The following is a 14,051-nucleotide window of genomic DNA, read 5'->3' as shown; positions in this document are numbered from 1 at the left end:
CTCTCTAAGAAGGGGAGATCTGCATATGAACTCATCCCATCAGTTTGGGCTCTGAGATGAAGGGAATAAAAATCCCTGACAAGGAGAAACTTGGTTCTCTTTGCTGCTTGGACTGCAAGGGGGCAAGAATCACCAAGCATAAGCAAAATACCTCTGGCTGTTCTGGCTGGGTTAGCCCCAAAGGACATACAGAGCAGCTTTTCTCAAACTGGGGTCGCTGCTTGTGTGGGGAAAGCCCCTAGCGGGCCAGGCAGATTTATTTGCCTGCCCCGTCTGCAGGTCCGGCAGATTGCGGCTCCCACTGGTCGCGGTTCACTGCACCAGGACAATGGGAGCTGCTGGAAGTGGCGTGGGCCGAGGGACTTACTGGTCGCTGCTTCCAGCAGCCCCCATTGGCTTGCAGTGGCGAACTTCGGCCAGTGGGAGCCGTGATCAGCCGGACCTGCAGACGGGGCAGGTAAACAAACCAGCCCAACCCCCCAGGGGCTTTCCCTAAACAAGCGGCAACCCCAGTTTGAGAAACACTGATTTGGAGTCTGTTTATGATAGAAGTTTCTATTATTTGTTGAAAGTTAAGAGTGATACTTATTTGTGTGTCTGGATTATCTTCTTTAATCTTGTAAATAACTAATTAATTTTCTTAGTTAATAAAATCTTTCGTTTATTACAGGGCTAGCTACAGGTGTTGACTTTGGATTGAGGTCTGAGATACAATTGACCACAGGTAAGTGGCGGTCCTTTGGGACTGGGAGTGACCTGAATATTGTTGTGATTTTTGGTGTAAGGGACCATATCTCATAAGCAAGCTTGCCCATGTATCAAGATAGACAAGAATGCCCAAGGGGGACTGTCTGTGGCTCCATGGTAAGACTGTTATCGTACTTTGGGAGTACACACTTATGACTGGGTTGGTGAAATCTCATTATAGAACATACCAAACGTTTAAGGTCATTGCTCTGCTTCTTAACAGTCTGCCCTGGGGTTGACACTCTTGCTCTTGAATCACTCCAGATAGTGTCACAATAGCATTTCTAGTACTTACACACTTACTTGCTCTATATGTGTATATGCAATCCTGGATTGACAACTCATGTCTCCTTGCTTCCTGGTTGGGGATGCCTCAATGCTGTCTGTTTTTGTCATAGGAGGCCCCAAGAGAAGACTAACACTGGTGAGTAATAATTTTATCTGCTCAGACAGAGATATGGAAAAGCTGTCTCTCCAATATGATTTAGAAAATATTTTGATCTGTGATGCAGTCAGCAGCTCCCTACCATTATGTCTGGGACAGCATAGCTGGAACTGATTTAAAGAATCAGGTGTGGCAATCAGCAGCTGACAGAAATAGAGGCAAACCATATAGAAGCAGTATTCTGTAGTGCACTTCAGGGTGCATTTCTGTTTGTCACTCCAGGAAGGCTGAACAGGTTCAGGAAAGACTCCAGTATAACTTGAGCAGTAAAGTTTATAATTTGTATAGTGCTTAAAATGCAGTTCTAGTCTAAAGAGTGACTGAGTCAAAGTGCCGTCTTCTCCATTAACAGATCTGCTCTCTGTGTGTCTTCAGAAACTGCTTACTTTAGTTACAATCAGAAGTTTTTAAATGCTTTTTTCTCCTGTAAACCCTTGTGAAGTCTGCACAGCAAAGAGTGACAGAGATGGATCTGATTCATCCTTGCACCTCATCAACAGAACATCTTACCAGTTTCCATTAGCTAGACTTGTGCAAACCCACTAAAGGCACATGGGAGTTGCACAGCTGTCTAAGGGGCTAATTCTGCGTGCAGAAACTCTCATACTAGTCATAAAAAGGCACGCGGGGAGGAAAGAACCAAGCTTGACTATTAATCCAGGTTGAGTCTGTGGGGCTGACAGAAGAAGCCAACATTTTTACTTTTAAATGGAGCACACTGGTTTGGACTCATGGGTATCCAAGGGATGGTTACCAGAAGCTGTGAAGGCTCAAATATACAAAGGGAATGAAGGAGGCATCCAGAGTGCCAGCACCTATGTAAAGGAGATGGGGACCCAGACATTGGTGGCATGAGGTAGTGAGTCTTTTTTTAAATATATATATATTTGGCCTTGAAAAATCGACAGTCTGCTCTTGTTGGACTGTCTACCTAGCTCCATTAATACCAATGCTAACATAAGTGGGGCAAGACTCAAATTTGCTAATTAAAAATAGCATGGTCCCCATGTTTTAAACAGCCCTCATGAACTACATTTGTAAAATCAGTATAAGCCATTCTTGTTTTGTCTCAGCTAAAATGGATTCATGAATGAGTTGTCTTGAAGTCAATTTCTTGCCCACTTTTCATTTTTTAATTACAACTTCAGACAACTTAAAAAGCCAGCACTTGTGAAGGAGAGATATAATAAACCAAGGTGATAAACTATCTCACGTAGACAAGGCCACCTTTGCACGTGGCAAGAACTGATCCTTTTAAATCCTTGGTCAAGTGCTAGAAAACATGAAACCCCCCACCCCCGTGCATGGTGGCTGTGAGCCATGGGAATTTCTAACTAGTAGCTTTAGGGGCAATCCACAAAGGCACTTAGGTTCCATTTTTAGACATCACTGAGATTCACAAAACTCCTGCTTAGCTGCCGCCTAATCTTGTAGGCACCTAAAGCAGTGTTTCTCCTATTGAGGTTGCTGCTTGTGTAGGAAAAGCTGGGCCGGTTTTTTACCTGCCCCATCCACAGGTCTGGCCAATCGTGACTCCTAGTGTCCGCGGTTCACTGATGCACGCCAATGGGGGCTGCTGGAAGCAGGGGCCAGTATGTCCCTTGGTCCGTGCCGCTTCCAGCAGCTCCTGTTGGCCATTTTTCTTGTTGAAGATGTTCCATTTTTAATTAAATAATTGTTTATTTAACTATTAAGTGGGCTAGAGTTAGAATGACTCTGTAGTTCAGAGTTAGTTGATTCTTCCCCATTCAAATCCCTTTTCCCCCACAGGAGGAGGAGGGAATTGAGCTAGGCATCTCCTACATCTTATCCACTAGGCCAGAGGTATTCAAATTGTACGTTGGGACCTCAAAGTGGATTGCAACCCCGTTTTAATGAAGTCACCAGGGCTGGTGATAGATTTGCTGGGCCCCAGGGCCGAAGTCTGAGCCCCTCCTCCCGAGGCTGAAGCCGAAGCCTAAGCCCAAGCCCCACCACCCAAGGCTGTGGCCAAAGCCCCCTGCCTGCAGCTGAAGCCCTCGAGCTTTGGTTTTTGCTCCCCTGCACCAGGGGCTGTGCAGCTCGAATGGGCTCAGGCTTCGGTCCCTGCTCTTGGAGTCGTGTAGTAATTTTTGTTGTCACAAGGGGATCATGGTACAATGACATTTGAGAACCCCAGCACTAGGTAACAGGTTAGAAGGGGGAGTCTTCCCCCATCTGTATCGTTTTGAGCTCCAAACATGATTTAGGGGAGGGAACCAAATACTCATGTTCCCCTCAATTCATGACTCACTAGCAGAAATAGGTGCCTCTTTGCAACCTGGACTGAGGTGCTGGACTCAGAGAGGGGTGGGGCTAGCACACACCTCTCTGGTCAGCATTTCCCATTGGCTAGCTTAAGGGTTCTCATTATTTATCCACAGTGGAATGGTTTCAACAGGAGAGATGGAGGGCGCCCCTTGCCCCATTCTATATCCCAATGGTTAGGGCACTCAAGTGAGAGGTATTAGATCCCTGTTCAAATCTCTTCTCTTCCTGAGGTGGAGGAGGGAGTTGAACTGGGGATCTCTCACATCCCGAATGAGTACCCTAAGCACTAGGCTAAAAGTTACATGAGAGGGCTAACAACCACAGGCAAGGTCAAGAGAGTGTTTGCAGCTGAGACTCCCAAGAAGAGGGAGGTGCCTCCTTCCAGCTTTGACTTAGGTGCCAAACTCTCTGAGCTTAAGGCACCCTGCTTGCTTTCGCATCGCTTACTGGATATCTGAGGTGAAGAGCTACCTCGTGTGCTGGCTTTTGTGAATCCCATTTTTAGCCCCATTTCTCTCCCCATTCATTGCATAGGGAGTGTAGGCACCTATTGTAGGATTTGTGAATTCCACTGATTTTATAGGTGCCTAAAAGTTCAGGGTAGTGATGCTGAGTGTTGCATGCCTAAGTTCCTTCGTGAATTGAGACCATGGTGTTCTGCAAAATGTAGTTCCCTGGGGGGCTGGGGTAAGACATTTTGTTGCAGGAATACTATGTGACTGAGAAAATTGATGAATGTGGTTTTAAGAAATATTCTTTGTGTTGAAATATGATGAAAGTTGTTAGAGTTGGTCAGGAAATAGTTTTTGTTCCCACAAAAAAAAAGAAATGATGGCAATAAGATTTCATTTTTGCTGGAATTGTCTTGATTAAATTTTCTTTTTTTACAAAAACTTGATTTTTTTTAAACTATAAATATTTCCCATGGAAATTTCCATTTTAATGAAAAAGCCATTTTGCCAAAAATAGGTTTGCATGAAAAATGTGAACAGTTCTATTTCTTGCATCACAGGTAGCTTTCTTCTAAATGAATGAATGAAGAAGAAGGCTTTACTACTCTTGGGTGGGTGGTGGATAATGGGTGGTCTGTAAAGAAGGCTGATTTGAAAAAAACAAGCATGTCTTGTCTTGCATAGGCAGTGCTGAGAGTCATACGAGTAGTGAGAACCCCGGGTCTAGTAGTAAACATCAGGCTGCTATTTATCCTGATTATCTGTTAGGTAATTCCTTCAACAGGCTAATGATAATCCCTTATTTTGTATAAATCTCCTATCAGTTTTAAGGTTTTATACAAAGAATGTTTATATTCTTCTTCCTGGCTAGTCACAGAATGATCTTGCAAACATGCATGCACATGCTTAACTTTAAGCAGATGAACAGAAGTTAAGCATGTGCATAAATGTCTACCAAATCCTGCATGTGAACCCACACATATAGACCCTAGTGCCCACAGAGTACTGTATCCTATTGGCCACAGGGCTTACACCTGACTGCAGGATCAGGGCTTTCCTCCTTGCTAGTGCCTCCTCTACAGAAGAAGGAAGGGTCCATAAAAAGTCCCTCAAATTAACATATAAATAATATTGTAATTTTAAAAAATGGCTTAATACATGCCTGGAAACAACTCCAATCTTGCAAGCCCTTCTTTTCTGCTCAGATTTGTTTTTTCTCTGGTGAAATCACTAGGCTCATAGAGAAGTGCCTTCCCATTGTCACCAATCAGAGAGACTGTTACAGACAGTCTGTGTCTGTTAAGTCTTCTATTTCCCTCCATTTGGGCAGATCTGATTCCTATTATGTTTTATAGCAGTAATTGTCATTTGATAGTGTGTAAAATATGTAATTCATTTTCCCTGAATTACATTTTTTTAAAGAGAGGGAAATATTGAGGGGAAAAATCCATTCAGGATCTTCATTCATACTTCAACATAACAGAAACATTTCATACCCGGTTTACAGCCCAGACTAAGTCTGGAATGGGCAATCTTGTTTACTAATGTGATGAGTGGATATGTTCTCATCTCCACTTCAGAGTGGAGGGATTCAAGCCCTTTAGTTCTTCTAAGAAGGGTTTATCCCTGGACAGAAGCCATGAATAAGGCTCCAGTCCTGGAAATGCTTACATAAGAGCTAGCTCTTATTATTTATGTATTTATTTTGCATGTGGTTACCTTTACTCATGTGGGCAGCTCAACTGACTTGAGGAAAGTTAAGCATGAGTACAAGTGTTTGCTGGCTTAGGACATAAGATTCTCATCCTGCAATTGACGGCATGTGCACAGACAATTGTGCCTGCACAGTAGCCCATTGAAGTCCATTGGGTTTTATGAAGGTTGTAGGCTACCAGTTATAGGGGTGGGACCTACATTTGTAAGAAGCTTTGTTGATAGAAATGATTGGGCCATATGTAGAATAAATTGAGTGTATGAGCATTAAAGAGCTAATAATGGTATTGGAGATTTTTTTCTGACCTGAGTTCAGGGAGCTTGTGTGGTGTCATAGAAACCCAGAATGGTGTTATAGACTTGCTCTTCACAAGTGTAAATGCTTGGGGGTTTTATCATAGATCTCCTCTCACTCCATTCCTATTGACCATTTTCCCATCTCTCTGCAAGCTGTTTCCCAGACAGGGTTCCCCTCTGCCCCAAAGAAGATTCAAACAGACCACAAAAAATTTGAACATTCTCAGAATTTGTGGGTGTGATATCATCGGTCCTCCGTGGTTTCTGTTCCATCTATGAATTCAAAGATTTGCTGCACACAGTAGCAGCACACTTAACACTCCTACAGATATTATTGCTCACCCGGGAGTTGAATGAAATCTCCTTAAAGCTAGTGGATGAAACAGCCACCCTTCATCTATGCAAAATAGACAAAACCACTAAGTTCATTTATGGAATAAGAGAACTGAAACAATAAGAGCTACTACCCAAACTACAGGCTATATCTGAGCTATGTGGGAAGAGGGATTTCACTGTGGGAAGAATAGGTATTGGTTTTGGTGGAGCTGTGTGTGAGAAGAGAAGCAGCAGAAAGCCAAGGAGACAGCAGGACAACCACTGGGAGTGTAGGCCTGAGAAAAACCCTAACGAGGGAGACCTTTTGGGGTGGAGTGCCAGTCTGAAAGAGGCTTGGAATTATGAGCAAAGAGACTATTTCCTGATGTTTGATTCCTGCTTTGTTCAATGTACATTCTTTGTAAATAGAGTTGTATAAAAGAAATACCTGACTACAGCATCAACTTCTCCTCCTAAGAGAAACAATCTGTAGGACCCATATGTTGCTTTACTGCTTGAGTCAAGAGAGGTAATATTATTTTTCAAGTTACAGAAACATCAGGTACTCGAGATGCCATAAAAGTAATCATGAGATATCTATGGTCTCATCAGCAATGGTGAAGTAATAGATGTGAAAAGAATCATACCCAACTCTTATAAATGTACAATGGCCTCACGTGAGGGGGAAGAATGGAAGATGCATAGGCCCTCATGAAGGTCCAGCTGCATAGCCCTGGCAGGTAGCACTAGATAGTCATTACTGCAGTGTTAGAAATGGATGGGATGCTAAGGGCTCTGGAGAGAGGACAGAGAGATCTCATAGCAAGAGGCTCAATTTTCCTTTGTAAGCCACAAGTCTGGGCACATCAGGGTGCTTTGAGGTGCATGGGGGTGCTTCCTGTGGGCCCATGTTAAAACATACATAGTTTGAGGGCATGTTACTGTCAAATGTTATGGAACAAACTCTGTCTTACTACTTGTTGTAAATTTGGAAAGGTGATGCGATGCTCCTCCTCCTACCCTCCTTTCTCACTTCTAGGTGCTCTCTCTACTATCTTCACTTCTGCCTGCCGCCTGTCCCCCTCACACAATTCTCCATCGCCTCTTTTTCTTGCTACATCCACAGTTTCTTTTTTTTGTCCTGACCTTCTCTCTTGTCCTGTCACATTCCTTTCTTCTCTTTGATGACCCCTCTTATCTCTTATTCTCATCCTTCCATTGCACCTCACTCTCTCCTCCTGCCCACATAGACTTCCTGTGGTGGGGGAGGAGCACTATGTGCCCCACTGCATACTGAGCAAGTCCTACTATACATGTGAAGTTTCTCCCTTATATGACTTTCACCAATCATAAAAGAAACAGCCCACTTGTTATCTTCTAGATATAAAATTACTTCAGAGAACACAATGACTCTCCCTGGAAGGTGTCACAAATTGGACTTCTGAAGCAATGAAGCCTCCTCTAATCTCTGCGTGTGTGTCCAAGATGAACTATGTTACATGTAAAAATGAGATCTAAACAATATAATAAAACTAGCTTCATTTTTCCAGACACTTCTAAAAATTGAAAACCAGTCATGGACTAAACTGGACATAAGATGGTTGGGAAATAAAGAGACATTAAAATAAACTAATTTAAAAGGATACATATTTTGTCATGTGCTACTGTTTTTTTGCTGTTTAAAAAATGTTAGCTATATTAGTAGGCAAGTTAGTATTGTTTGATTAAAAACCTCTATGGGAATGACAAAAAGTGACCAATTAATGGGGGATAAGTAAGGTTTGGGCTGTCTGGATTTCAGGCTGCACTATTGTGAATCACTCAGTGGCCTATTGCTTTGTCAGTTTTTTCACTTGTCATTAGATAAATATGAAGTTAGGTCTCAGGGCCAATATTTGTACTCAGACTAAATGTCAGAGCTTAATCCTGTGTGTTAGGAAAATCCTGTTCCTCTGGTGAGGTCTGACCTTACTCCATAGCCAGATATGTGCTTGGGCTAGAGTCACAAAGGGGATTTAGGTGTTGCAATGCTCAGTGTGGCAATGCCTAACTCCTAGGTGTCCTGGTGCATGGAATTGACAGGCCTGAGTTAGACGTAGGCTCTCTATGCATTGTCTGGGGCGAGTTAGATGCTAAGAAAGGGATGTCAGAATGCTTAGCAGAGAGCCACTTAAGCTAGCCAGGAATGAAATGCTAAGAAAGGGGGTGGGGCTTAGGACCCAGATCCCCTAAGGGACTTATGGAACTAACCAGCAGCTCAGAAAGAGATACTTGTCTCTGATCAGGTTTAACAGATGTGAACCCTCTCCTGGAGTTAGGCACCTGAGCAAAATCACCCCTTTCTTGGGAAGAGAGCCACTCCTCATTATAACCAATAGCATCGTGGTGAGGGCACTGGGATGTGTGTGAGTCAGCATCACCTCCCTGCATTAATTAACAGAGAGAGTGGAACAGCTTCAAGAGGAGGGGCTGGGAGCCCTCCAACTATCCTGTGTACTGGTGGTTAGGGCACCTGCCTAGGAGATGGAGGGTCCGCATGAGGCAGTTTGAACTTTATCTCTCACATCCCAAGTAAGTGCCCTGACTATTGAGTATAATGGGGGACACACATGCTAGCCAGCCCCTAAACTTCTCATCCCCCATCATCCTTTGTGTGGATTAGCTCACAGTCTGTCTACTGGCTCAAGTCCTGCAAGCAAGGTAGATGCGGAAATGCCTAGTTTGAGAATCCTACCAGGGCTTAGGCATGAACTGGGGTGCCAAGCAATTCAGCAGTCTCACGATTTCGTTGGTTTTTTGCATGCCTGATGGCAGAAATCAGCTTGCTGGCTTCAGTGAATTTCTTTTTTAGAGGCCCAGCTCTCCCCACACAATGCCTGGGGAACCTGGCTGCCCAGCGTGGGACTGGGAATTCCATTAGGCAGCAGGGCACCGAGGGGTGAAGTACTGCAGTGCCTAGGTCCCTTTGTGACTCTAGCCATTAGGGCTTGATGCAAAGCCCACTGCAGTAAATGGGAGGCTTTCCTTTGACTTCAGTGGGATTTGGAGCAGGTCCTTGAGTATCTGGCTGTGGGAGAGGCTTCAGAGCACAGTGAAGGCGCTTTCCAGGTAAGAGCCAATGCATCCTGCTCCTTGAGCTTGGTACCATTTGCACCAATAACTTGGCCCAGAGCAGGTATTGTTAGTCCCAGGACTATGGCGAGGAGTAAATGTGTGGCCCAGATACTAGACATTTTTATCAGTCTTCTGCTATAAACTGTTAATATAGGAGGTGTTCTTTTTTTCTATACAGAAAATAATTATTGCTCTGTGACATAATGGGAAAACTGCCAAATACAACAGCTAAAACCCAAATCTTTGGAAGCTGTGATGCTTAGGGAGGGAAAACCTCTCCCAAGTGTGCAGCCATAGGAGACTAGGATCAGATGTACCTCTGGTACAGTACTGCTTTGATTATAAAGTCCCAAGAGGTACCTTTGACTTACATGCCTCCTGTAAAGGCATAAGGGAGGTGATGCCCTGTAGCACCTCTGCCTATTGCTTGGGTCAGACACTTCTCCTCAGCCAGGCCCAGTGCCTGCAGACTTGTTGTCATGTCTCACAGCTCTGAGGGTGGGTTTGGAAAGATAGTGACTTTGCCATATTTTCCAGCAGCATGAGCCTCCTATGCATTTAGATCCCCTGCGGGGTGTTATTCCTGGCTGGGATGTGATGTGACTGAAATATATCATGTGAGCACTCAGATCTCATGGGCAGAGTATAAGACCATAAATCATTTCACCACATGAGCTTTATGCTGTGCCAATCACACATACATGCCCCTTTTTCCTCTCACAATCCTCTTCTCCCTCTGCTTTTGGAATGAGAATTTCAAATATGGGTGCCCACGTTTAGGTGCCTACATAGGCCCCTAAAGACATGGTCTGAATTTCAAAAGTGCCAAACAACCAGCAGCTCACATTAACTTCCTTGGGAGCTGCTGGGTGCTTAGCACTTTTGACAATTAGGCCACCTGTTTAAGAGCCTAGTTTTAGGCTTCCATTAACAAAAATCTTGGCCTCAGTGTAAAGAACTGGAATAACCAAGTGCATAGCAAAGTTGCATAGAATGATGAGTAGCCACTGCTCCATTAAATATAGGAAATGTTGAACAAATAAAAAGCCCCTGATGAGTAGTCTGTTGTACCCCAGGACAGATTTAACTCTGTGTCTATCATCAGTTTAACTTCTGCTTGGATACTAAACATAGTATTTGACCAGTGGTATATTCAGTATCTAATGTAACTCCAATTTTTTCTTAATATTCCAAACTGTGTGCTTTCTCTTTTATGCCCCAGGATGTCTAATGCATTTTCCACCTTGATCCTTTTATGAAACAGATATCACAGTTAAGGTAGGAGGATTAATATACTACATTCATCTATCTCAAGCAATATGTTTATATCTCTGGATGCTCTTAAGAGAAAATTTAGCTTAGCTCTTTTCCTTAGTTCACATACTTCGACATTAGGAGCTTTGTATGCTCTGGCTTAGTAAAGCCACCTATGGCTGTGCTCTGTGGGAGAGGAAGGAGTGATATTGCAGTACGGGCCTGGGATCCTCCCTCAGGCTTCTTCTTTGCCCTTGGGTAAGTGCCTCATCTGTAAAATAGCAATAACACTTCCCTTCATCACAGGGCTGTTATGGGGGTAAGTTAATTAATGGTCAGGGAGTGCTTCATTGCAGGACTGAAATTATGGGACCACTATACATAAACTTCATTGACAAAATCCAGAACTGTAAATGCTTTATCCCGTGCTGTGTAATGCAACTACTTTATCAAAAACAAGATTTGTAACTGTTTAGGGGGGAAGATAATGGGAATTATTTGGGCAGTAAATGACCTTTTCAATGCTGGAGAAAATATAGGACCACTACTAATCTTGTGGAAGCTCACTCCCCGATTCTGAATTATTATCTGGCCCCCCAGAAGCATACCCGATTTATCCTGTTCATTCAGGTCTGTGTTGGAGAGATGATTTATCTCCAAAGTTAGTGATCTTAGGACAGGCTGTACTGAGCAAACTGAAATATCAGTCCCAACATTTCTTGCAAATGTTACTGATGGCTGGGAACCGTGTTCCTGCTGCAACTCAGAAGAACATGATTCCATCGGGTATTAAAGATTTGCTGAAACCAGTCTAGCAAATTAGGGAGATGGTGAGATTAACTGTTGCTGTACAGTAAAAGCACAAACTTCTATCAGTTATGCTTTTTTCCAGCATGATGGAAATATCATTGTAATTACTAATTAAGGAACCTTATGTAGAGATGTTCTATTAGTATAGGACAGATTTATTAGAATCATACTAGTGCCTAGCTGGTTGACATTTGTTATAACAATAAGGACTGACCAGAACAGAGAACTTCTAGAATGTACATTAAATACACTTGCTGTCACCGCATTTCTGTTCTGTTTGTACTCAGGGCTAGGGATTATCTCCCTGATCTCTCTGTAAAAATCTATCAATAGGAGAGCATGCACAGTTGGGCATTTTAGGTTAATTCCCTTACCTTTTTTTTTTTTTGTTCTCCTACCTATACATGAAGTGAGGGAAATGAAAAAGGTATATTGACTCTTTATTTCTCTCTCTCAAAGGTTATGACCAAAATGTGCATAACCACAAGGGATGGTAAAATGGAAGATAGAACTTCATATATATTGTCACAGAAGAAAAAAAATCTTGCTGTATGAGCAAGTGAGTCAAAAGAATTGATTAGAGAAAGATATCTGCTTTGTTCTCATCTAATTCAATTCTTATCATATATCCATATTGCCACTAGACTCCCACATTCCATCTGATCACCCGGGAGACATTTCCCCTGGTTTTTGATTGGAAGATTTAGGAAACTCTCCACAAGTTGCCCTTCATCTTCAGAAAGACAAATCCAGCTTCCTCCTTCTGAGCTGCAGCAGGCCCTTTGGCAAAGGAACTTACGTAGTTATACAGCACTGTTGGAAGGGGGCCGGATACGAGTCCGCTGGGCTTCTGTTGCTGTTTTTGTTGGTTTTCTGAACTGTTGTGTTAATCATTTGTCAGGATGCACAGAGAGCATTTTTTGTCTTAGGTACTCAAATGGAAATAAATATATTCCTGATTCTGCCAATGACCAATCATATTATCCTGGACAAGCCATTTAACATTTCTGTGCATCAAACTGCCCCTCTGTAAAACAGCTCTAATCATGTTGAGCATCCTCCTAAAGGTGCTGTAAGAATTAGTATTTGTAAATTGCTATAAAATGCTAGGATTGAATACCTACTGTGATAGACCCAGGCCAGTTGGGAACATCAGAGTAGTAGGAGAGAGATATACTGGCCACTGGAGAAGCAGTTTTCTGTTCCCTGAGTGACCAGAGCAGGGGCTGCTCCAGGCTAATGAGAACACCTGACTCCAATTAACCTGCAAAGAGTCAGGTGAGGCCATTAAGGTAATGTGAACACCTGACTCTAATTAAGGCCCTTTTGATACTATAAAAGGGCTCACTCTAGTCAGGCTGAAGAGAGCCAAGGAGCCAGAGGAGAGAAAGTGTGGCTGAAGGGCTTGTTAATGAAGACACCCTCAAACCATCAGTAAGGGAGCCCTAAGGCAAGGGTGAAGAAGAGAGAAGCAAGAGAGCTGTGGGGAAGTGGCTTAGGGAAATGTACCAACTCTGGCAGTGAAAGGTCGGCTGCTAACAGCTGCTACCATTAGGTTCCCTGGGCTAGAACCCAGGGTAGAGGGAGGGCCTGGGTTCCCCCCAACCTGCCACTACAGAAACACCTCCTGGGAGGGGAAGACAGGCCCATCAGGACAGGAGGCTAAACTGTTCTGAAATAAGCTCCTAGGGACAACAGAGACTATGGGAGTTCTTTCACCAACCTCCTTGCTGGCTTATGATGAAAACGGCTCAGTAAACTGTAACCCTGGCCCTAGAGAGAGAAGGGCTATGTGGATGGTCACAGTGAGCCACTGAGGCTAGCGTAAACCGCCTAGAAGTGTGGGACCCATGGAGACAAGGTCGGAGCTCTGCCACACTACATTAGAACTGAGCCTGAACCAAAAGCCTGGACCTGAACATTCCTGATCTTTGTAAAAGTTTGGATCCAGATCTTAACTTTGCAAATCAAGCCCATCGTTAATAGAAACACAAAATATTTCTAGCTAGACAATGGTACAACTTTTCTACAGAAAGAAAAAGAGGACTCACTTCCAATGTCTGGCCGTAGCTTTTTGTCATATTCCCTCAGCAACTTGTTTAATATGAGAGTCGCATCTGTGTCTTGCGTTTTTGGAGCTAATACCCATTTCTGGTTGCCTGTTACATCTTCATATTCATCCTCTTCAACCTTTCTGGAGCTGCAATAAAAAAAATCAAATGTTATATTACATAACTAAAATCTGAATTGACATTGACTAAATCTCAACAGGCACTTCAATAAGTTTGAGTGCTTTATTCTCTCTCAGCTATCTAGTTTTAGAACTATTTTATTAACGGAGGTATTTATTGCCAGAAGTAAAAGTCTGTGTAGGGGCACTAACTGAAAATAATTATATAATCCATCTCACACCACTGATTTCTCACTGGAACTTCAATCTGTGGATTAATGCAGGGAGCAGACTAGATCACTTTTTTTTGAAAAATTAACAGATTAACTGATAGGTAACTGATAACTCTCTGGTGACCAAGTAACTGGTAACAGAATTCTATGGTGGGTGAACATCCTGCAGTATTATACTGACTCCTTCAACGCAACTGATTCATCTCTTGCAC

The 14,051-nt window shown here is 43.1% G+C and overlaps 1 protein-coding gene across 1 annotated transcript in view; it reads right to left on the bottom strand.

Annotated features, from left to right (window-relative positions):
• GABRG3 (gamma-aminobutyric acid type A receptor gamma3 subunit) overlaps nucleotides 1–14,051 on the bottom strand; it is a 612,547-nt gene that overhangs the window by 593,965 nt on the left and 4,531 nt on the right. The window contains exon 2 of the mRNA XM_030571105.1: nucleotides 13,488–13,636. Within this exon, the coding sequence (XP_030426965.1) occupies nucleotides 13,488–13,636 (149 nt within the window). The remainder of the gene's footprint in view (nucleotides 1–13,487; nucleotides 13,637–14,051) is intronic.

Source organism: Gopherus evgoodei, chromosome 1 (genome assembly GCF_007399415.2).
Source record: "Gopherus evgoodei ecotype Sinaloan lineage chromosome 1, rGopEvg1_v1.p, whole genome shotgun sequence".
NCBI classification, from domain to species: Eukaryota; Metazoa; Chordata; order Testudines; family Testudinidae; genus Gopherus; species Gopherus evgoodei.
The sequence above is the reverse complement of the archived record's forward strand: the minus strand, read 5'-3'. Positions and strand labels throughout refer to the sequence as shown.